Genomic DNA, 21,870 nt, shown 5'->3' with positions numbered 1-21,870 from the left:
GACTCTGCACATTGTGTTGGGTAAGAGGCAAAAGTTTGTGTCCTCTGACTTGATAATGCTTAATGCCAGGGCTTACAATAGCAAAATGCCTATCAAAAATGTCTATCCATTCAGTCAACATCAGTCAGCTTATGCCATCAGCTACAAAGTACAGAGAAAGAGAGAGACGCCCAATAGAAATGCGTATAGAAAGAGAGAGAGAGAGCAAGTGAGTGTGTGCGAGAGGGAGTAGTGAAAACATTTTCCAAAGATTTTAAGTCTTTTTTTTTTCATTTTTTCTTTTATACCAAAAATGCAATGCAATCAATGGCTTAAACTATGACTACAATTGAGGAAAGATTGGAAGCAGGGTCGGTGTGGTTAAGGGGCAATATATAAAAAGTCAAAGTTCTAACAACTTGTCATACTTGGAACCATCCTTTTTTGTGGATTGAGTAAAGAATTTCATAACAATTTTTGCTACTGTTGCAACGTTGTTGGGCAAAGTAAACAGTGTCGAGCCTAAAATGTATGCAATCCTTATATTGATTGCATGTCTTCTTCTTTGTGAGCACGAGCGACGAGGATGGGGAGGGTAAACTGCAGACTGCATTGAAGCTGAGAGCTGCCGTTTTCAATTTTCACTCAGGCAGCAAATTGATAAAAATTGAATAAAATAATAGAAGCAGCAGAAGCACTAGCAGCAATAGCAGAGTTTTTAGTACTTCGGCTTCATTTATGGTGAAAATTTGTAACTTTTGTGTACCCTGCAAGACAGTGAAAAGTCACATAGTCCTTATGATGTATACAAGTTGTTGATTAGTATGCAACTTAAGGTTAGATGTGCAACAAAGGATTGCTTTTACCTTACCAAAGTATCTTTAAAGGCTATATACACAACTAAAACCTAGCTAGCATAAACATATTTTTTAATTTTTTTTTTTTTTTTTTTTTGGCAGGATATTTAATAGTCGATATTACCACATTATAAGAGAATAAACTTTCTTTTTTTCTTTGTTTTATTTTTCAATCGAGCAAATGGAAAAATATTGCTTGCTTCTGAGGCACAAATATTAAAGAAAAAAAAGTTGGCTTGCAAATTTTTTTTTTTTTATTTTTTTTTTTTTTTCAATTTTTTTTTTAAAATTTCCCCTTCATTTTTTTTTTTTTTTTTTTTTTTAAAAGCATTATGGAATAGTGTTTTCTACTTTGAATTTATTTTTTTTAGCACAAAGAAGACTCAATTGCAACACTTTTACACACACACACACAAACGCACAGAGATAGTTGCATCCATCTACACGGTTACATATGTACATACAAAGTATGTTGAACATTTGCGCCTACAAGCAGGCAATAGATTTTACAATATGTTATGTGTTTGCACACATGTTTATTATCCCCTCAATAGAACGCGTACAACGGTCATGTTCGCTGCTTGTGTCCTAGTCTGCCTATTGCCATGGAAAACACTTAAGTAGAATAAGATGCAATACAGGGGAAAAAGTTACTGTAGAGAAAATACTGAACATGAAGTAAAAAAAGAAAACAAATAACAAGTTTTTATTAGATTCCATTTTTTTTTTTTAAATTTCTTGGCCGTTACATATTGAATATTGAATTGCAAAGTACATGATATTGCCTTTGTTTGCACATTTCATTATTCTTTCTCCTGTTTTATATGATGGTATCCCACAACTATGTATAAGTGCGGTTGGGCGTGTCCAGGCTCTTCTGTTGTGTGTGTGTGTGTGTGTGTGTGTGTAAATGTGCATATGAAGGCAAGGTAAACAGTCGTGGATGATGGCAACTGCACCTGAGCAATGCCATCTACATACTACATAGGTGCGTGGTAGCATCATAATGCTAATGATATTTGCTTTAAAATATACAGTTGGCTAGGAGCAGCAGCTGCAGCAGTTGCCATACCGCTGACTTTAGTTGATGAAAAACTCTTTAGAAATGCATTAGTAATTTCATAATGGCCGCAGCTTGGCTGGCTCGTACCCCCATTTTGCACTTGTGTTTTTGTTTTCATAAGGTTTTCACAGTCAATTGACCAATGAAATGTGCAAAGGAATGAAGCGTGTCTAATGTGAATGTGTGCGTCTATAGAGATGGAGGGGAAAAGAGAGAGCAAAGTTAGAGGTGATTGCATAATAGACTCATAGTTATTGGAATCCATATGAACATTACCACTCATGGCATAATTATGCACAGTTTAAACCAATGTGAAATCTTAATCATGCTAAAGACTCCTAATGAAGGATAATTAAACAATTCAAACCGGTTGTCAATTGAGTTTAAAATTACTGAAATAGTAGTTTGCATTTACTCTTTTAGAATTCCTTAATAAATACATTTAATGTCTTTTACTTCTTATTGCAGCTTAAAGGTTTAAATTTCTTCTTTTTAATAAATTTAAGATTTATATTTTCAGACTAACTAAATCGCTTTAATTGATGTGAAATATAAGTTGTTAGTAAATTTTAAATTGAAGATATTTTTTGTTTATAAATTTTATTTAGCAAATGTCCTTAGCATTTATATCAATTGAAACTCGATAAGTTCAACAGTTCTATCAATTTGCTTGCAAATAAATAAATAAAACATCAATGCAATTTCGGTTTGGATTGTTTTTATTTCTTTGGCTGTTGAGCATTTGAATTAATCATACTTTGATTGCAAATGCAGATACATTTATCTCAAAGATATTCCCCTAATTGATATATAAATTTTCTTGAAACAAAAACAAATTGCAATTGTTATGGATAATTTAATTAGAGTTTCAAATAGTTTTATTAAAAAATATGAGACCAATAAATGCATTCACATGAAAAGCATGCATCACACTGAAAATGATCAAAATCACAAAAAATGAGCATAATTAAAAGCCAAATTAAAATTAAATATTGGCACTAAAGCTAAGAGCGGTGACAAAATGCAAGTAAACAGCATTCGAAACCAACAAATGACATGCCAGCAAAAAAATGATAATAATAATAGTAGGTAAAATAATAATAATAATTGACAGCCCATTTGATTTTAATCGTTTGAAAATGGTGTTAAAAAGGTATTTAAATTATGCCAAATGCGGGAAACTGTAAAGGCTCATTGGGTAGCCAACATCAGTGAGTCAAACAGCCATGAAATATGCAACGTATTATTATGAAATTAACAGGTATCGCCATATGTGAGATGGGGAATTGTCATAGTTCATGCATGATATGTTCTACAAATATGCGCGATTACACGTGATAAAGTATAAAATGCAATGTTCTAGCAAATGAAATCGCCAATTAAACCTTAAACATTATTCTCAAAGGAATTAATATAAAAAATTAAATCAACAATAAGTTTAAAACATAAACTAGAGAAATTAAAGCTAAAACAGTCAAGATAAACTATTTAAACACTATTATTCATATTCAAAAAATATTTTTCAAAAAAAAAAAAATATTTGGTATAAATAAATATAAAAAAATTCCTTTGAACTTTAATACAAGTAGCTTATAGGAACGTTCATTTTCTTTCCTTTTCGTATCGATTTAAACGAATTGCATTAAAAAATAAAAAAAATAAAAGTTAACAAAAATATATAGTGTAGAGAAACAGAAAAATATGTTTTTTAAGTCGTCTTAAATGCAGTTCAATAAGTTGTTGCTTTTACCCGATTTTGAGATTTCCAAAGATTTTTGGAACACCATCATTGATATCAAATGACCAATAATTTAATCATTCTAAATTTAAACGTATTCGCTTTTAAAACGTTTATGAAACTAAAATTTTTGTTCTTTTTTAGTGTTGCCATGGCAATTGTGTGATAATCTGCAAATAAAAAAAAAGGTCGAGTATTAATATGCACGTGATTTGAGCTTTAGTGCGAACTCAACATGCCACTCGAAATTAGCTATTAAATCATGATTAAATGTCATATCGATATCCAACTAACACTATGCTCATATTCTCTTAGCCAACTCCATGATATTAATGGATGGGCAACTGCTGATTGAAGCGATTGAAGCTGATGATGATGATGATGATAAGAACGAGGCTGAGAGTGACGATGATGGAGAAGGCGTGGGCAATCGTAACAATTATTAGCGACGAGCTTGACGACACTTGACAACAAACATTGTCACGCCCAAATGCCCCGCTCCCTACCCAGAGGGGCGATAAAATTTTGTTGCCTAGTACAATGCTTAGCGATTGTGTTCATTGAGTTTAGGAGGGTGTCTAACGATTTTGTTGAGTAGGCTAATAGTCACGAGAGTGAGATATAGGTACATAAAACCAGCATGCGAATGCAATGAAATGATAGTTGAAGGCGATGGAGGCTTATCATGCTTATCGAGCAATAATTTCCCCGACTCTGCGCAATACCCGTGAGCCCGATTTGATAAGGTGTATGTATGTATATTGCTTTAACTGCGGAATTGGAGTTTAGTTTTTAGTTACTGAGTTTAGATAGGCTTTCTGGTATTTCCCAAGCAAACACATAAAGCGAAGGAATAAACTAATTTAGTCAAGTGTTTCATATAAATCATTCATTCGTGCTTTGACAATCTATATTACGATATTTTGCATTGAGACATTTTAATCTTTTGTTTATTTTTAGGTATTCCAATGATTTGTTATATAAATTTAGTTCTATAAATTGCTCTTAGTTCTGACCAAAGGAAAAAATTTTGTGTCCAGGACTTATATTCTACATTTATGAAAGAAATTTTTTTGGGAAAAACCCTGCAAAAGTTGATAAGAAGATACCCAGACTGAAATATCTTTGACCTGAAAATAGACGTCTAACAAGTAGATAACTAAAATAGCTGAGCAATCTGTTTTTGAAATTACTTGATACATTTTTCCCCATTTTCAGACTTTAGGCAAACAAACATTTCTTAGTACCTTTTTTAATTGGTTTGCCTATTTTGAAAATTTTTAAACCAAATAGCTTTGTACAGGTTAATTTATACATTTTTTTATTTTATCCCTTTTGATATAATATTTTATCTTATCTAACCAAATGATTTTTTCTTTCGTGCTCTTGCCCTTGGTCTGGGCAATTTGCTTTCATGACTTGCAAAAAAGTTTAGAGAGTTGTGGTATTCCAGTTACCGGGGGAGGGACACCATGTGATTATGATAAGCGAATTATTGCATAAAATGTCCACGTAATCAATCATTTATAGATGTGAATATGGCAGTCAGATTGATGATTGAGAATTGGCAATTGCCTGCCTGGAATTGTTGAATGTTCAAATGTTGTCCGGATATCAACAGATATACCATTTCGTCTTATGGCAACATTTTTCTGTTGACATAGTCAAACCATTCCATTCCATTCGAGGGAATCTGTTTTCCCACGTTCATATCCTCTTACACATTGTTTCCGCTTTCTCTTTCTCATTCTGTGTGTGCTTGCGTGTGTATGTGTGTGTATTTGATTCAATGTCTTTGTTCGTTCAGTAAACATTCTGCGACTGTGCCTGCGCCCTGTCCTGGTCTTGGACCTGACCAACTTTGCCATTGAGCAGCAGATTTCTTTTGTCCCGACTCAAACGACCGCGTGCCTCCATATATTTCTCATGGACCAGCTCATACAGCTCCTGCTGAAAGTAACCATGCTGCGGCTCCGCATCCTTGTAGCCACGTCTTATTTGCTTATCCCGTTGGCGAAACTCACGCCACAGCATCTGCAACTGCAGCCACTTTTTGGCAATGAACTCCAGAGTTTTGCGCTCAAATGGTGTCTTTCGGTAGTTGGAAATCGCATGAAAGATGAAATTTGCATTGATTTGTTGCTGCAATGCCAATTGATCCAGAGCCAGGAGGCATTTGAGCGAAACTGCAGGCTGCCCACTCTGTAATCCCTGTTGACCATCTTCCTCAAGTTTTACCATCTCGTAACTTGCGCTCAGCTTTAATGTGGCTATTTTGGGCATCACTTGCGATTCTTCTTTCACTTGCTCCAAATTTTTTTTTATTGATTTATGTGCTATTTGTTTTTTTTTTCATCGGCCCCACAATACTCGTCAGTATTTAGTCAACTGCTCATACTAAATCGTTGTGGTAATTTTGCAGTGCTTTTGTAGTCCAAAACGAAAAAGTTGATAAAACGCACACACTATCACGATTGTTGGAAATCACCTTTGTCTTTGGTAAAGTGATAAGAAATGGGTTTTTTTGGACTTTCAATAGAGTGAAGCATACGCAGTAATGACGTAGCAAATTAACTCAAAGTGACAGTAATGAGACAAAAATTTCTTAATATTTGTTATCATAAACAACGTAACACGAGACAATGACTACACTTCATTAGTTTGGGTTTTCTTCTTCATAAAAGTTACATTAAGAAAAGATAAAAGCTTGCAATCAATTCATTACCTCTTCATTTTAAGTTGGAGCACTTAAGTATGTACTTTATTAATTATCTATAAATATTATCTTAGCTACAATCCATTGCTATAAATTTAAAAGCTGTAGAAGATACCACTTCTAAAAATAAAATGACAAGTAATAAGGTCAACAACAAATAAATTCTTTGCCATGGGTTATAAATATTAGAAAACAAATAAAGCAAGAGATTGCGTAAACGTAGTTTTAGTTTTTTATTCGCAAGAAATTACGAATAAGTTTAGATCATTTAAACGATTACATTAAGTGTGTGTGGGGAATACCTGAAAGCACTCGGAAAAAAGTACAAGTTCGATAAGATAACATGAATAGACCAAAAATAAAAACGACAAAAAAGGCCCAATAAAAAGTAAAGCCAATTATTGTTTGAGCTTAATCAATTAGATAGTAATTTTGAAAGCAATCTGCAAATAAATGTTAAGCCAATTTATTTCGCTCGCCATTAAAGGCATTGTCTTAACCAAATAATGTGCTAAACACAGCTAATAAAACTTTGCCACAAACCGAACTAATTCGATAATTTGTTTTAGCCGACAGAGCGCCAAAAAAAAAGCAATCACCAACAAAAATTGTGGTTCTGTGGAACAAAACGACAGAAGTATGTGTTGGAGGTGGCAGATAAAGCTGCTTTGGCTTATATCTAATATTCCATGAAAAAAGGCCAACAAAATTGAGCGAAAAGCACTAAACTGAATTAAGACCGCAAATTTATGTGGCGGCCGAATAACCAAGATAGAGAGACAGAGAGAGAACGGACGGGAAAAAAGAGCAAAAAGGACCAACTGATGGGGGGGATATATAAGAGAATGTTACCAAGACAAATGTCTTTATATTCTGTTGTTGCTTTTATTTGCGATATTTCCTTTTTGCTGTTGCCGTTCAAGGCAATCAGGATATCGTCTATGAAATGAATTTATCTATGTGCCAGCATGAAAATTCTCTAACTTGGCTAAACGGAATCCTATTGAAATTGGTAAACGTTTTTATTTTGTTAAAGAGCTTACTCTCTTAACAAAAGGAGAATCGAATAGTTTTCTAGCTCTTGGCTAATTATGTAGCATAGTCTTAGGCGGCCATAACATAACATCCATGCTCAGCTAATTGAAGGGTATTTATTATTACACGAACCGCGCCTTATCGCCACTACCCAGCAACTCATTCGTGCTTTTAAAACAGCGTGAAACCGTCTCAGACAGCCATGCTTGGCGACGCACAAAAGTATGCTAAGAAAAAGGCAACAACAATGGCACTCTGGAAAGAAAGCAGGGGAAAATATAAAGAAATAAATTTATGTAAAGCAAAAACAAGGTAGACAGCATCGCTTGTAGGCCGCCATAAACGAAAAGAAAAAGAAAAGAAAAAAGGGAAATTCAAAAAAAAAAGGAAAGAACAACAACAAAATGGAAAATTGCATATTTTAGAAGCTGCGGCACTTTAATAAGATTTATTAAGTCGCAAGCCTCGACATTGACTTGGTCCTTAGCAGTGTCTTACCAAAATGGCAAATAACTGCGTGATGGCAGCAACAATAGAGGAGGTGTAGGGGGTGCTGTGAGGCGGCAGTCATACCGCGCTGTAAATATTTGTTACTTAACTCTTGCCGCCTGTGTTTGTGTTCTGTGTTGTCGGCTGTTTGTTTTCTTGTTTGCCTTCTCGTCTGTTTTCCTCGTTTTTTTTTTTCTGTTTTGGTTTTTTTTGGGTTTTTTTCTTTGCTCTTCCCTTCTTTCTCGCGTTTCTTTTAGTGGTGTTTATTTTGCAGCTAATAAAAAGTTGATGTGCTGCCTGATTCCTTGCAATTTTTTTCGTTCCCGCCTCTCGTTCACTGTGTTCATGTGAAAGTGAACTTATGCTGGTGGCGCCTAAAAGCTGGCAATGAACTTTTGCCTTGCATTTTTTTTTCGTCGTCGAGATTTTCTGTGTTTTTCAGGCTTAACATGTGACTGGCAGCATATGATGTTGGTGTGAAAGTCTGTTAAATGGAGCAGCAATTGTTTGTTTTTCAACTTTGGTGTTGTCGGCAGCGTAAAAGATTTGTTTGTTGGCTCCATTTGGTTGCAACGAAAACCGGCAGTAAGCAATAAGCCCATGGTAAACAAAGATATGTACTTGAAACTGTTCCGGGTGTTGGCCAATATAAATCAAATCAAATCTACACGATTATTTGATTATTTTTTTACTAATTGACGATAAGAAGCCGCAGCTCTGATTAGACCGTGGGTTATTCTAACAAAAAGTGATAAGTTATCTCTGAACTGTGCCTTTTCCCAATGCATTGGCAGAGATTTAAGAGCAAGTATTTAGTTTATGATCTGGGAAAATTCATTGGACATATCTTTTTTAATGTTACTAAATATATATAATATATTTACCATTTAAATCGTTTTAATATCGATTGAGTAATCTTAACCCCCTGAAATTTCACTTCATCAAATATAAGAAATTGTTCGAAAAATTTATAATTATAAAAATTATAATTTGGTCTAAAGGAAAAGTAAAAATGCAAAAATTAAGTTTATGGTATTATCTTTGATAATCAGGTTAATTTAGTTTAAATACCTTTTTACTCAAGAGGTTTAAATATTTGAAAAGAATAACTAATATTTCCCATTCTAAATAACTCTCATAGAACTTTTCATTGACTTCTCATAGTTGATTTTAATTTTCAAAACAGTTTTCTAAATGTTTGTTTACTTTTTTTTACCTGTTACTTACCTAAATATGTTTCACTGTGTTGTTATATTTTGCAGAATTGTGTTTGCCCTTAACTTTTAGGATGTAGTATATCGTAAAGTTACACAGACAGCTCTAAAAAAATAAGAGTAAAAATTATTATCACTCATTCCAGTGCATAAAACAATTCAAAAAACACACACCAAAGTATGGAAAAGAATAAAAATAAATTTAACAACACAATACAAAAGTAATCGCTTTTGCTGCCCATTCCTGTTTTTAGCTCTCACACATCATGTGGACATATTTGTCCTATGAAAAGCTGCCATAAAACCGGAAAACAAAAGCGAAACAGAAAGAGAGAGAAAAGAGCGGATGCCAAAACTGAAGTTTCGATGAAAGGAGTTTTAGTCATGTGGGCCATAAAAACATGAACTCCAAAAAGGGCCAACAACAAGTGAATTTGTTATTAAATAACCAAATAACAACATAACGATATCTAATTTCACAAAAGGGCTTCCAAATATGTTGAATAATATTTAATAAAATTTCGTGTGGGGAAGCGGCAGGTTATAAACGGCCATGCGTATTTTTCCCAGGGGTGTCCAGGGTGAAGCATTGTGTTGCGGCCTGGCACTCATCCAGCCAACCAGTCAGGCAACCATCCGTATATATGTATGTATGTAGGAGCTCCCTCCACCATTCGGCCTATTAACCACATTTTAAGCATAATTGAATTTCGTGCATAAATTTCGGTTTATGGGGCGCAGGGAGACCACGACCCGGGCCAGATTATTACATTATTTACTGTGTGTGTGTGTATGTTTGGGGCCGCCGCTGGGAGCCAGGTGCTGGTGCCGGCATAGTCAGGTCCAGATTCAAGGCGGAGCCATCGCCAGACGACAGGCATCAATTTTATATGACGCTCGCCTGCTGATACGTTGGTTGGTTTTGGTTGCCTCCAAAAAATATTTATTAAATTTGCTTTTTATGACAAAGCGGCCAAACACACACACACACACACAGAAAACCTACAAACAATGGCAAAAAAAAGGAAAATGAAAGAGTCCAAAGCAATTGTTTGCAGTCATTGTTTTTAGTCCTGAATTCGAAGGTAAATGAATTAGAACTTATAGATTGCTAATTGATTTTGAGTAGGAAAAACTTATTTATTATTATATTTTATGACCACAATTGTTCTTTTATTCTTTACATCTTTTTTGGATATCGAACTCTTCAATGTATTTATAAGGCATAGATCCTAAGTTCAGTTAAGCAAAAGTTTTCTATAAAACGGAATTTGTTGCTAAAATTTAGCTGCCCTGTTATATCCTATGTTCCTCATTCGTTTCCAAACAATTACTTGATAGTTTTTTGATTCTTAATTTAAATTAGAATAAGTCTTGATTAATAAGTTCCTCTTGATCTATAACATTACAAGCCATTTCATTACATTTGTGCAAAGGAGACATTTTCCAAGTTCTGAAATAGTAGAAAAGACTTTGAAGTTTAAATAAAATGTTATACATATATCTATATTTAATATATGATACGAACACAATATTCTTAATAAATTGTTGAAGGCCGCCCCATAAATATGCCACCGGACATATCTAGTATTTCGATCTTGAACCTGTCTGCCACATGTAACGCAGTTGCAATCGCAGTTAGTACACAAAAAGGGGAGAAAAATAACTAAAAAATCAACCGCAATGCGAACGCAAAAGCTTTATCTTATCAACTGAATAAAGCCAGTCAGTAACTAACTTACAAGAAAATTGCGAGAGGAGGGCATCAAAAAAAAGGAAGGCTAAGGCGAAGACAAATGACTACCAGTTGAGCGAATTTGACCAGCAGCAAAAAGTTAACATGACCATGAATTTGAGCTGTCAAAGTTCATTTTTAATTTAACGCACTTACATGTAACCATACTCGTACCACTCGACTATTCTAACGAACAATCTATAGAACTCGTATATTTGTTATGTGCGATGGAAGATCCCGCACAAGACTCCGGGACTTAGTCGTGTACCAAAAAGTTGTTGATATCTATTACCAGAGATTTGAAGTAGTTTGTCCGGCATCTCAACTCACTTAACATTGCGTTTGGGAGCGTGGGGGTTGTCGACGTCTCCATCGTCGTCGTCGTCGTCTTTGTCGTAGTCGTTGTCGAGACTTAAAGACAGTTGCCAGTTGAATGGAACTGCCACTGCAAAACTGGGCAACTGCAGGAGCAACTCAAGGCAGTCTTCTTCGTCTATATGTTTGTATATACACACACACACACACACATAACATGACAGTTGGTTATGCTGGGGCCACAAGGCACGTAGAGCATTGCAGTTAAGATTTGGATTTCCTTCGCTGAGCATATCAAAGACAAGGGGGGAGGGTGAAGCAAAAAAAATAAATACTACAAAACACTTATCTGGGTGACAAATAGAAAATAGAAGGGCGAGCGGGATATGGGGACATTCAACATTGAAAGAAAAATGTCTGTGAGTAGATTAAAAAAAAAGAAAAGAAAAAAGCAAGAAAATAAACCAAAAGAAAAAGAAACTTAAAAGGAAAGAGGCAACTAGAAAATGGAGCAACACAAAGCAAGAAAATGGCTCACGTTGTCGTTATAATAAAGGCACAACAAGGACACAGGACACAGTGCTGTGTCACAGTGGTTCAAAATAATAATAGAAAATTCCACTTGAAATGGCATTAACTTGACAAATCGTCACATGAATCGATTTTGCAGTTCAGCTAGTTGTCATTGAGTTATTTTTTGATTTTTCAGGCCGATTTCGAGAAACTTTGCACCAATGTGACTAAGTTTCTTTTGAGTTTTTACAGCGGATAGCATGGTCATGGTTGCTCATATGTGTCTGTATGTCCCTTTTCGCATTTTCCCGCCTAGACAACAACCTGCGGGCGTTATTCTTTTCCCACATCTGCCTTGCGCCTTTGCCCTAACCATTTTGTTTTAGTATTATTTATTTTTTCCTCTGTATGTATGTGTATGTACTTATTTTTCTGTTGTTGTTAATATTTGCAAGGCGACTTTATCTTAACAAGATCGAGCGTAGCAAGGACTTTGTGTGCGATGCGTCTGCCATTTCCTATATCATTTAAAATCATTTTGCAAGTTTTGAGTTCAGTTCAGTTCTCTGAGTTTACCAAGTCAACTGCGGCATCATCCCCATTCGCCTATTCCATCCGGCTATCCGACCATCCATTGCCATGCCCACAATCACGCATATCTCTGCGTTGTGTGCCAGTTGTTCTATTTGTATTTGTATTTGCTTGTGTTCGCCTCATGTACACGGGATTTGTTTCGTTATCGTTGGCTGCTTCTGGTTTGGGTGCCAGAAGGACACAGTCAGGACCAATGTCAAGTGGTTAAGTTGGATAGGAAAAAAAAAACAACATACTTATGTACATATACAATGGCAATGAGCAAATCCAAGGATTTAGTTAGTGTTAAGCTGGCAAATGCCGTAAACCGATGCCGATAAAATGCGATTATATGAGAGATTATTTGAATTCTGATCAATTTAAATAGACAGCAAATTAAATGTACAGAAAATTAACATTTGTCTTTTAAACAATTGACTGGACGATTGTTTGGAATTGCTTAATGACTTCTTTGACTTGGGTTTTGGGTTTTGACCCAGTACTCATTGTGTACTTTACCGTTTGCTTAGATCTTATTGGGGAAACGCCCCTTCAGAATTTATGATTATCCATTAGACCATTATTAGATTAAAGCGCAAACTGACCCAGTGGCGTAGTAACGGGGGTTTTGGGGATAAACCCCCCGAAAATTGGTTCATTTCTTATAAAATTGATTCAGCCAATTCAATATCTTTGATCCTAAAACATGTTAACCCCCCAAAAATTTTCTGGCTACGCCACTGAACTGACCGCTTTGTTGATAAGCCAACCGGTTAGAGATTTTAAGTATAAAAGAAATTGGTTCTGCTCACAAACGTATTACAATTCGGTTAACTGAATTCAAGTGAACATGAATCGTCTAAATTTTGTAGCAGTTTTGATTGCTTTGGTGGGTCTTTGCCAGGCTTCATCTGACTTGGAGTTTCCCTTCGGACGCATAGTGAATGGCGTGGAGACCAGCATTGAGGCTCATCCCTATCAGGTCTCCATACAAACAATTCAGGGTTCCCATTTCTGTGGTGGCAGCCTAATAAATTCGAACACCGTTGTGACCGCAGCCCATTGCATGCAAAGGTACACCTCCTCCCAGATGCAAGTCCGACTTGGCTCGACTCTCCGCAATGAGGGCGGCGAAGTGGTCAGCGTGAAGAATTTCAAGTTCCATGAGAATTACAACAAAACTTCGATGATCAATGATGTGGCTGTGATCAAATTGAGCTCACCTGTGCGTCAGACTTCCAGAGTGCGTATCATTGAATTGGCTGAAGTTACTCCACCAACAGGCACTTCGGCTGTCGTCACTGGCTGGGGCACTACTTGCTTCCTTATCTGCTCTTCCCCCAATACTCTATTGGAAGTTGAACTCCAGTTGCTAACAGAAGATGATTGCGCTGCCGATACCTTCAAATATGGTGAAGAAAAATTCTACCCACCATGGTCTGCGCCAAGGCTGATAAGAAGGATGCCTGCCAGGGTGATTCCGGCGGTCCATTGGTGGCCAATAATCAGTTGGTCGGTGTGGTTTCATGGGGCAATGGCTGTGGCAGAAATAACTATCCAGGCGTCTATGCTGATGTGGCTTCCTTGAGACAATGGATTTTGGCCACCGCCGAGGAGTTGGAAAATTAATTTGAACAGTTTTTTTTGTCAATATTTAATAAATTCAGTTGAGCATAAACAAAAACTTCTCATCCATCTGAATCCGTGACTGATTTTTTGTTTAAATAGATAACCTAAAAATGAAGTGGTTCACCGGAAAATATTTATTATTATCAAATACAAAGTATTTTTGCATTTGTTGTAGATTAGATTAAAGCGCAACCGCCCGCTTTGTTGATAAGCCAAGCGGTTAGAGATTTTAAGTATAAAAGAAATTGGTTCTGCTCACAAACGTATTACAATTCGGTTAACTGAATTCAAGTGAACATGAATCGTCTAAATTTTGTAGCAGTTTTGATTGCTTTGGTGGGTCTTTGCCAGGCTTCATCTGACTTGGAGTTTCCCTTCGGACGCATAGTGAATGGCGTGGAGACCAGCATTGAGGCTCATCCCTATCAGGTCTCCATACAAACAATTCAGGGTTCCCATTTCTGTGGTGGCAGCCTAATAAATTCGAACACCGTTGTGACCGCAGCCCATTGCATGCAAAGGTACACCTCCTCCCAGATGCAAGTCCGACTTGGCTCGACTCTCCGCAATGAGGGCGGCGAAGTGGTCAGCGTGAAGAATTTCAAGTTCCATGAGAATTACAACAAAACTTCGATGATCAATGATGTGGCTGTGATCAAATTGAGCTCACCTGTGCGTCAGACTTCCAGAGTGCGTATCATTGAATTGGCTGAAGTTACTCCACCAACAGGCACTTCGGCTGTCGTCACTGGCTGGGGCACTACTTGCTTCCTTATCTGCTCTTCCCCCAATACTCTATTGGAAGTTGAACTCCAGTTGCTAACAGAAGATGATTGCGCTGCCGATACCTTCAAATATGGTGAAGAAAAAATTCTACCCACCATGGTCTGCGCCAAGGCTGATAAGAAGGATGCCTGCCAGGGTGATTCCGGCGGTCCATTGGTGGCCAATAATCAGTTGGTCGGTGTGGTTTCATGGGGCAATGGCTGTGGCAGAAATAACTATCCAGGCGTCTATGCTGATGTGGCTTCCTTGAGACAATGGATTTTGGCCACCGCCGAGGAGTTGGAAAATTAATTTGAACAGTTTTTTTGTCAATATTTAATAAATTCAGTTGAGCATAAACAAAAACTTCTCATCCATCTGAATCCGTGACTGATTTTTTGTTTAAATAGATAACCTAAAAATGAAGTGGTTCACCGGAAAATATTTATTATTATCAAATACAAAGTATTTTTGCATTTGTTGTAGCTTTATCAAAACGCAAAATTTAAACAATTTGCGGTTAATTATAGATTGTCTCTCATTTTGAAGCAAGAGAGAAATATTAGTATTTTGCCAATAAAATAAAGAGAAAATCAAAACTCATCTAATCAGTAGACAGAGAATTTATAACTCTACGATAGACAAAAGCTTGATTTACTGCTTTAAAAATTTACTACAGAGGTCGACGCATGACCAACTGATAAGGAATCAAAAACTGTTGCCTATATAAAGCCCCGTCTTGGCCATTTAGTAAGTTTGTAGTTTGGATTTTAATTCAAAATGAATTGTTTATTTTTTGCTGTGGTCGCCTTGATTGCTTGCACCATGTGCAATGCTTCGCCTGACTTGGATTTCCCATTCGGTCGCATTGTAAATGGACAGAACGCCACCATTGAGGATCATCCGTATCAGGTGTCCATTCAAACCATAAGAGGATCACATTTCTGTGGGGGCAGTTTGATCGATTCACAAACTGTGGTCACCGCTGCCCATTGTATGCAGTCATACAAAGCTTCCGAGATGCAAGTCCGCCTTGGATCTACTTACCGCAACGAGGGCGGCGAAGTGATCAGTGTAGGATCCTTCAAATACCATGAGAGCTACAACAGCTCGGAAATGATCAATGACGTCGCAGTGATCAGATTGTCGTCACCAGTTCGTCAGACAACTAAAGTCCGTGCTATTGAACTGGCCGATGAGACACCTGTATCAGGCACTCCCGCTGTGGTCTCTGGCTGGGGTACTACATGCTTCCTGCTGTGCTCCTCGCCCAACTACCTCTTGGATGTTGAGGTTTCTCTTCTCCAGCATCCCGATTGTGGTTCGGAAACTTATGGTTATGGTGATTCCATTAAGCCTACTATGGTGTGTGCTCGTGGCGAAAAGGCAGATGCCTGCCAAGGAGATTCTGGCGGTCCATTGGTTGCCGATAGCAAGCTGGTTGGTGTTGTTTCCTGGGGCAGTGGTTGTGCTTGGACTAACTATCCGGGTGTCTATGCTGATGTTGCTTCACTCAAAGATTGGATTTTGAACACCGCTGAGGAATTGAAAAGTCAATAAAAAAAATATCTGTTCTGATAGTACATATAATCAAATATTTAAGCAAATCGACAATTGGAATTGATCGCTGAATAAATATCGTTTTATTTGGTGGCCCAGTTGTTTGTGTTTTTCAAATGCTTTTGAAGATTTATAAATGTTACTTAAAGCAAAGGCTTTGATAAAGATCAAATCTATCTCTTTTTCTTTAAAAGAGAATTTTTATGTCGTTTACAAGTTCAAATTATACTACAAATTTGCATGACAAACATGAAGGGAAATCTCGTTTTTGGTGGGAAAAAACTATAACGAACCTTGACTTAAGATTGATTTAGCATAATTTACCAAGTTGTTGCACCCAAAAGGCTTTGCCTTTTATTCTTGTTGTACAAGTTTTTATGGCAAGACTGTCATCACGTTTTTTGAGTGAGACAAGCAGCCAAGCGAACGTTCAGCCACACCCAAAATTCTAGACACTGCCTAGCCAGAGACAAGGAAGTTCCTAGCCCAACTTCTTCTGCTGCTTCTTCTCCTTCACCAAGCTCTATGAGAATTTTGATTAAAAATGTTTTTAGATAGAAGATAACATTTGGGAGTCTCCAACTTGTATGTATATGTATGAATGAAAATCCATTGTCGCCGCCTTAGTTATTTTATTGCTAACTGCTTGTTTGTGGGCGTGTCCAGTTTGGCAGATGTTGTTGTTTCTATTTTCCATAAAGCTGTTAAATACTTAAGTGTAATTTATGGCATGCGATATTATTCGGTTGAGTTGTCATGTTTGCTAAAAGTTTTACATATGCCAAACCCAAAAAACCGAAAAACTTCAAACAACAACAACTATGAAAGGGCAACGAATGAGGCAAAGAAAGGACATTCTGCCCAAGTATCTGGTGAGTAATATGTTTACTAAAAGAAAGTGGGCAGGAGACGGTATTGCACCATTGGTGAGCATGGTAAGCCGTTGTCCTTATACAAATTTCTTATGGCACGAGACATACATGAAATTGTTGGGGACCAGGTCCAGGCAGTTAGTCAACTTGTCGTCGTCGTTGTTGTTGCTGTTGCTGTTGTTGTTTAACTCTCACTCTTAACAATTCTTTGCATATTTTCAGGCTTGCTTGTGTCTCCTTGCAAGGATTTTCTTTTGGTTTTGGGGAATGGGAGCATATGCAGAAGTCTATTAGCACTTAATAAATGAGCAAGTTATAGACAAGTTGTGTTCTTTGGTTGAAGTTGTTGTTGCTTTTGTTGTTGTTGTCGTCATGTCGTGGCATGTTGATGGCAAGTTGGTGATAAGTAGCAAAAGATTGACAACCATTGTGGCTTAGAATTTACTAAAAACAAACTTTAAATCTCAAATGACAGTGGAACAATGAAGAGAAAATTGAATTTTAATTAGAAATTTTATTAACATATCTAACAAAGAGTGAAACCTTATCAAACAACTTAAAATTTTTCTGGACATTGATTAATAAATAAATAAATTATTTTTCTAGATTGTTTAATGTCATTAATTCAGAGTATTTTTAATTGGTTAAGGCTGAAATTGCAGTTTTTGATAAAAGTTCTGATTGTTAATTGGTAAAATCTAGGAAACATATCCGATCAGGAGAGTTTAAAAACTATTGGAAAAGGTTTGGGCTCCATACACATTAAGCAAAAGCCAGCCAAATTTTTTTGAAGCTCTGTGGATGCTTGTGCTAAACAAATTATTTCTAAAATCTATTGATTCATGCAGTATTTTATTACTTGCAGCTCTTACAGCAAACGATAGGAAACTGAAAACTGGCTAGTGATTTAGTCTACCTTGGTTAAAATCCGTTTTACAGGCTTTAGCATTGAACATGGTCATTAAATACATTTGTTTAAAAATAATTTATAAATTGAAGTCCAATCTCAAAGCATCAAAAAGCATTCAAAATAAAATCAATCTTTCTATCGAATTAATAACATTGTGACTTTTTGTGGCATTCTCAAAAGTTTTGCAATAAAATAGACATGTTGAAAACGAAGTTCACAAAATTATAGCAATCCAAAATATGTATGTTAATAATGGTGGTTGAATGGTTTTGCTTTGTTCAATTAAAATGACTTATAAAATATATTTTGCAAATGAAGCTAAAAATTTACCTAAATAATGACTGTAATTTACAAGGGACTTTTAGTTGTGAAAAACTATCGCTTTTATTAAAAGCATTTTACCATTTTGCCGCCCAGCTTATTTTCATGAAACATTTTCTAAATATTCCAGCCAGATTTAGTATTATAGTTACCCATAGCAACCACTAACAAAAAGAATTCCAAAAATACCTCATATTGCACAGTAGCTCAAATGGCTTACAACAATTGACCCGACATCAGCCATATAGCTACATATACATATATACAACAACAAATTGCTTTTACTCCGCCTCTTGAACAAAAATGATTTTGCAATAGAATTTGAAAACGGCAGAGTTTATTCAAGTCGAGGCGAGGCAACCAACCAACCAACCAATCGAGACTGGCAAGAGCTTGGCCAGCATCATCGTCATCGAGGCAGGTGTAAAATTATATGCCAGACGCGTGGCATAACACAAATAGCTCATGTCCTGCATGGATTTCCGTGTGCACACACAGAGATAGATCATCATGCAGTTGGGGTCGAACACTTTTCAAAGATAACAATTTAAATTACAAAATTTTACACCATATTGATAAGCAGAGAAAATGAACATTCATTTTATTTTTGCTTGCGTCTTAAATGAAGATAAATATAAACAAATATTTTTCATAAATTAAAAAAATCATATTTTTTAAGTATTTAGTTTAGGATTTATTTTGGGGACAATTCAATTTCTGATTTATGTAAATAATTATGTATTTAAGTATGTAATTGATCTTGCACTTGGTTTGCAATAATTATGCAAGATACCTGATGTATGTATATGTAATTTTGTTTTTTAATTTAAGCAGAAATCTGAAAATGAAGTGAGGCCTTTAGCCATCACGTCCAATGTACTCATTTCAAGGAACAAAAAGCTATGAACTTTCCGACGACAGGTGTGGTTCAGCTATCTATCCATCCATTCATTTATCCAGTCAGCCCACCAACCAGCCAGCCAGCCAGGTAGACTGTTAGCCCATCTTTATCTTTGGCACTGACAGGCGAGGGTTATTATTATGAGCACATTTTAAGTATAAGCATTTCGTTCTCTTTCGCTCATATGTTTATGACATAATGACAGCCGACTTCTCCGGACACCCGGAGCAGCACACACACATACACGTACACCGACAACCACGCGAACATTACACATACGCCATGGTTGCCCTTTTACCAAGTCATACCTGAACCTGAATTGAGGAACTTTCTGACAGTTATGACTGGGATTTAAATGTAATCAACAATTTTTGTCTTTCTTTTTTCTTTGTAGAAATGATGTACACAGGTTGATTATCCCATCTAGACCAATTTATGATTTTTTAAGGGGCATTCAAATGTCAGATTTTTGGTTTTAGCCGCATAAAATTTACATTTATGTTTTGTTATTACATTCTCTTCATCCATTTTTCTTTTGTATGCATAATGTAGCAATATTTTTGTCTGAGTGGCGTTTAAAGTGAAGAACTGTGTCAATTTCGCGAATAAATATGTGTGATTTTGGGTTGGATTGTGAAATTCGGCGAATTTCACATCTACAAATGTGATAATTGAAAAGGTCATCAATTGTGTTTCTATTACGAAAAGTTATTGATAAATTTTTCATTTGAATTCTTCGAATTATGTGTAAGGCCTATAGGTATGCCATCAGAATGATATGAATTATTAAAAAATAATGAACAAATTTTGAACTTAGTATACATTTAAAAAATTAAAAACTTAACAATCAGCCCTCTTGGCAATGCATTTTGAACTTTATATAAATATTGGCTTTCGTTTGTATGCTTTCATCAATCATATTTAAATCAATTAAGTCAAGTTAGCGTTGATATGTATGATGAATCTGGTGGACTTTTAACGTTTAAGCCAAATAAATTAAGTTGCTCAATGTAAATACTGTCAGCTAGCGAATGAGCAGAGGTCCATGAGTGGGGGATACCCAATTCATATTTAATTAATTAAGGTAAAGCGCCAGGTTGCCACGCCCAAATACACGCACGCCTATGTACACATGCATTTAAATGTCAAGCAGTGCAAAAAAAAAAGAAACTTTTTACAAGTGCTTGTCAAACTTTCAAAGTGCCAGCAACAACTAATTAAAAAAAAATGGAAAACTATTCCCGGAAAATTTGCAACCGATTGCCACAAGAGTTTGCAACATGTTAAAGTGCCTATAAGTATACCACATAAAATCATTTCATAATTTTTGTATCAGAAAACTCACTATTAAGAGCGCCAAGTGGTTGGAAAAGTCAGACCGATGGCTTGTGGTTTTGATTGGTGATGGAAATGAAAATTATGGTCGGGAAAACCATCATGATCAACATAAATTCTCTTTAATATAAATTAGACAAAAGTTGTAAGTTAAATAGAATAAACTATTTCACTTATTTATCTAGGAAACTTATTCATTTTTATTTTAGTTGTGACAATGAATTTTCTTCTCAATAGAGTATCAAAAAAAGGTACTACTAAAAGTGATTTTCATTAAAAAAATAACAAAAAATTTATTGGTAGAATGTTGAGCTTTGGCTTTGGTTTTGATTTTGGTTTGGCTTAATTTTTTGTGTTGCTTTCCAGTTTGGCTTTGGTTGGCCATAATGTTGGTGGCCCACAGAGTCAGGCCAACTCGAACAGTCAACCAGGCTCAGCAACCACTCATTACTCATTTGCCATAAACTTTCGTTGACTTTTCACATTTTCTAAAATGCAGCACACAGAGAAAGAGAGAGAGAGAGAAAGCGAGGCACTCTCATTATGCGCTTATTCCCTTCTCCATCGTATTGATTTTACTGAACCCATTAGGTTGAATTTTATGAAATGTAAAGGATCAGGCCAGACAACGAATTGCTATAAGTGCTATAAATTCTGCACTTAAAAACTTTTGCCAACAGTTTTTGAATGTTTCTATTTTGAATACCATGCATTTATGGTTGAATCGGAGTATGCGTAGGACAATGTTGTCAGGATTAAGCCATATGTTATATATTGTGGCTGACTGCTAATAAAAACGTCTTTGTGGTCGAGTTTAACTTGATTTAATGGTTAAAAATCATATAAACTAAAGACCATAAAAAAGTTAACCATTTGTTTGAAATAAACTTAATTGTAGGCCTACTGCATACTTTTGGGTGCGAGCAACAATTAAAATATTTAAACTTTAGGTATAATCAAACTCTTTAGATTACATTCCACTCACGGCATTGGACCTAAATCAGGAAGTGCAACTATTACATGTTGTAACCAAATTCAGTTTGTTTTCAAATTCAGATATTTACAGGGTATAACCAAGTTCTTATATATGTAACTGTAGTATGGAAGTTTTTTTCCCTTCATCACAATAACTGTAATTTATTTTTTTTTAATGTAATTTTTTTCATTTCCTTTTTTTTCCCTTGTCGTTGTCGGCTTTCCTTATCGGCAGATATTTTCTTTTGGCTTGGCATACTTTTCTGTTAGTGGGTTGTGGTAGAAAGGTGGCGGGAAGGTGAACCGCAACAACAGCAACAACAACAAGTGGCAGTAAAAGGCCTTGAATTGTTTGCTTTCAAACGAATAAAGTTG

The 21,870-nt window shown here is 35.9% G+C and overlaps 4 protein-coding genes across 4 annotated transcripts; 3 read left to right on the top strand and 1 right to left on the bottom strand.

The window, feature by feature from the left end:
• Positions 1-4,861: 4,861 nt before the first annotated feature.
• LOC137572931 (uncharacterized) lies at positions 4,862-6,052 on the bottom strand. The gene has a single exon (XM_068284783.1). The coding sequence runs from the start codon at positions 5,918-5,920 to the stop codon at positions 5,441-5,443; it is 480 nt and encodes a 159-aa protein (XP_068140884.1). The 5' UTR covers positions 5,921-6,052; the 3' UTR covers positions 4,862-5,440.
• Positions 6,053-13,036: 6,984 nt separating this feature from the next.
• On the top strand, positions 13,037-13,928 carry LOC137572693 (trypsin-like). The gene is given in 2 exon segments (XM_068284462.1): positions 13,037-13,645; positions 13,648-13,928. Coding segments are annotated over 2 exon segments (777 nt in total). The 5' UTR covers positions 13,037-13,077; the 3' UTR covers positions 13,857-13,928.
• Positions 13,929-14,112: 184 nt separating this feature from the next.
• Positions 14,113-14,987, top strand: LOC137572666 (trypsin-like). The gene has a single exon (XM_068284423.1). It carries the CDS (start codon positions 14,154-14,156, stop codon positions 14,931-14,933), a length of 780 nt encoding a protein of 259 aa, XP_068140524.1. The 5' UTR covers positions 14,113-14,153; the 3' UTR covers positions 14,934-14,987.
• Positions 14,988-15,387: 400 nt separating this feature from the next.
• Positions 15,388-16,279, top strand: LOC137572668 (trypsin-like). Its single transcript, XM_068284425.1, has one exon. The coding sequence runs from the start codon at positions 15,402-15,404 to the stop codon at positions 16,179-16,181; it is 780 nt and encodes a 259-aa protein (XP_068140526.1). The 5' UTR covers positions 15,388-15,401; the 3' UTR covers positions 16,182-16,279.
• The last annotated feature ends 5,591 nt before the right edge of the window (positions 16,280-21,870 follow it).

Source organism: Drosophila tropicalis, unplaced genomic scaffold (genome assembly GCF_018151085.1).
Source record: "Drosophila tropicalis isolate 14030-0801.00 unplaced genomic scaffold, ASM1815108v1 contig_393, whole genome shotgun sequence".
NCBI lineage: Eukaryota > Metazoa > Arthropoda > Insecta > Diptera > Drosophilidae > Drosophila > Drosophila tropicalis.
This window is presented reverse-complemented; position numbering and strand designations above follow the sequence as displayed.

Excerpts from the sequence above, each read along its gene's own strand:
- LOC137572931 (XM_068284783.1), bottom strand. The coding sequence starts at position 5,920 with ATGCCCAAAATAGCCACATTAAAGCTGAGCGCAAGTTACGAGATGGTA.
- LOC137572666 (XM_068284423.1), top strand. The coding sequence starts at position 14,154 with ATGAATCGTCTAAATTTTGTAGCAGTTTTGATTGCTTTGGTGGGTCTT.
- LOC137572668 (XM_068284425.1), top strand. The coding sequence starts at position 15,402 with ATGAATTGTTTATTTTTTGCTGTGGTCGCCTTGATTGCTTGCACCATG.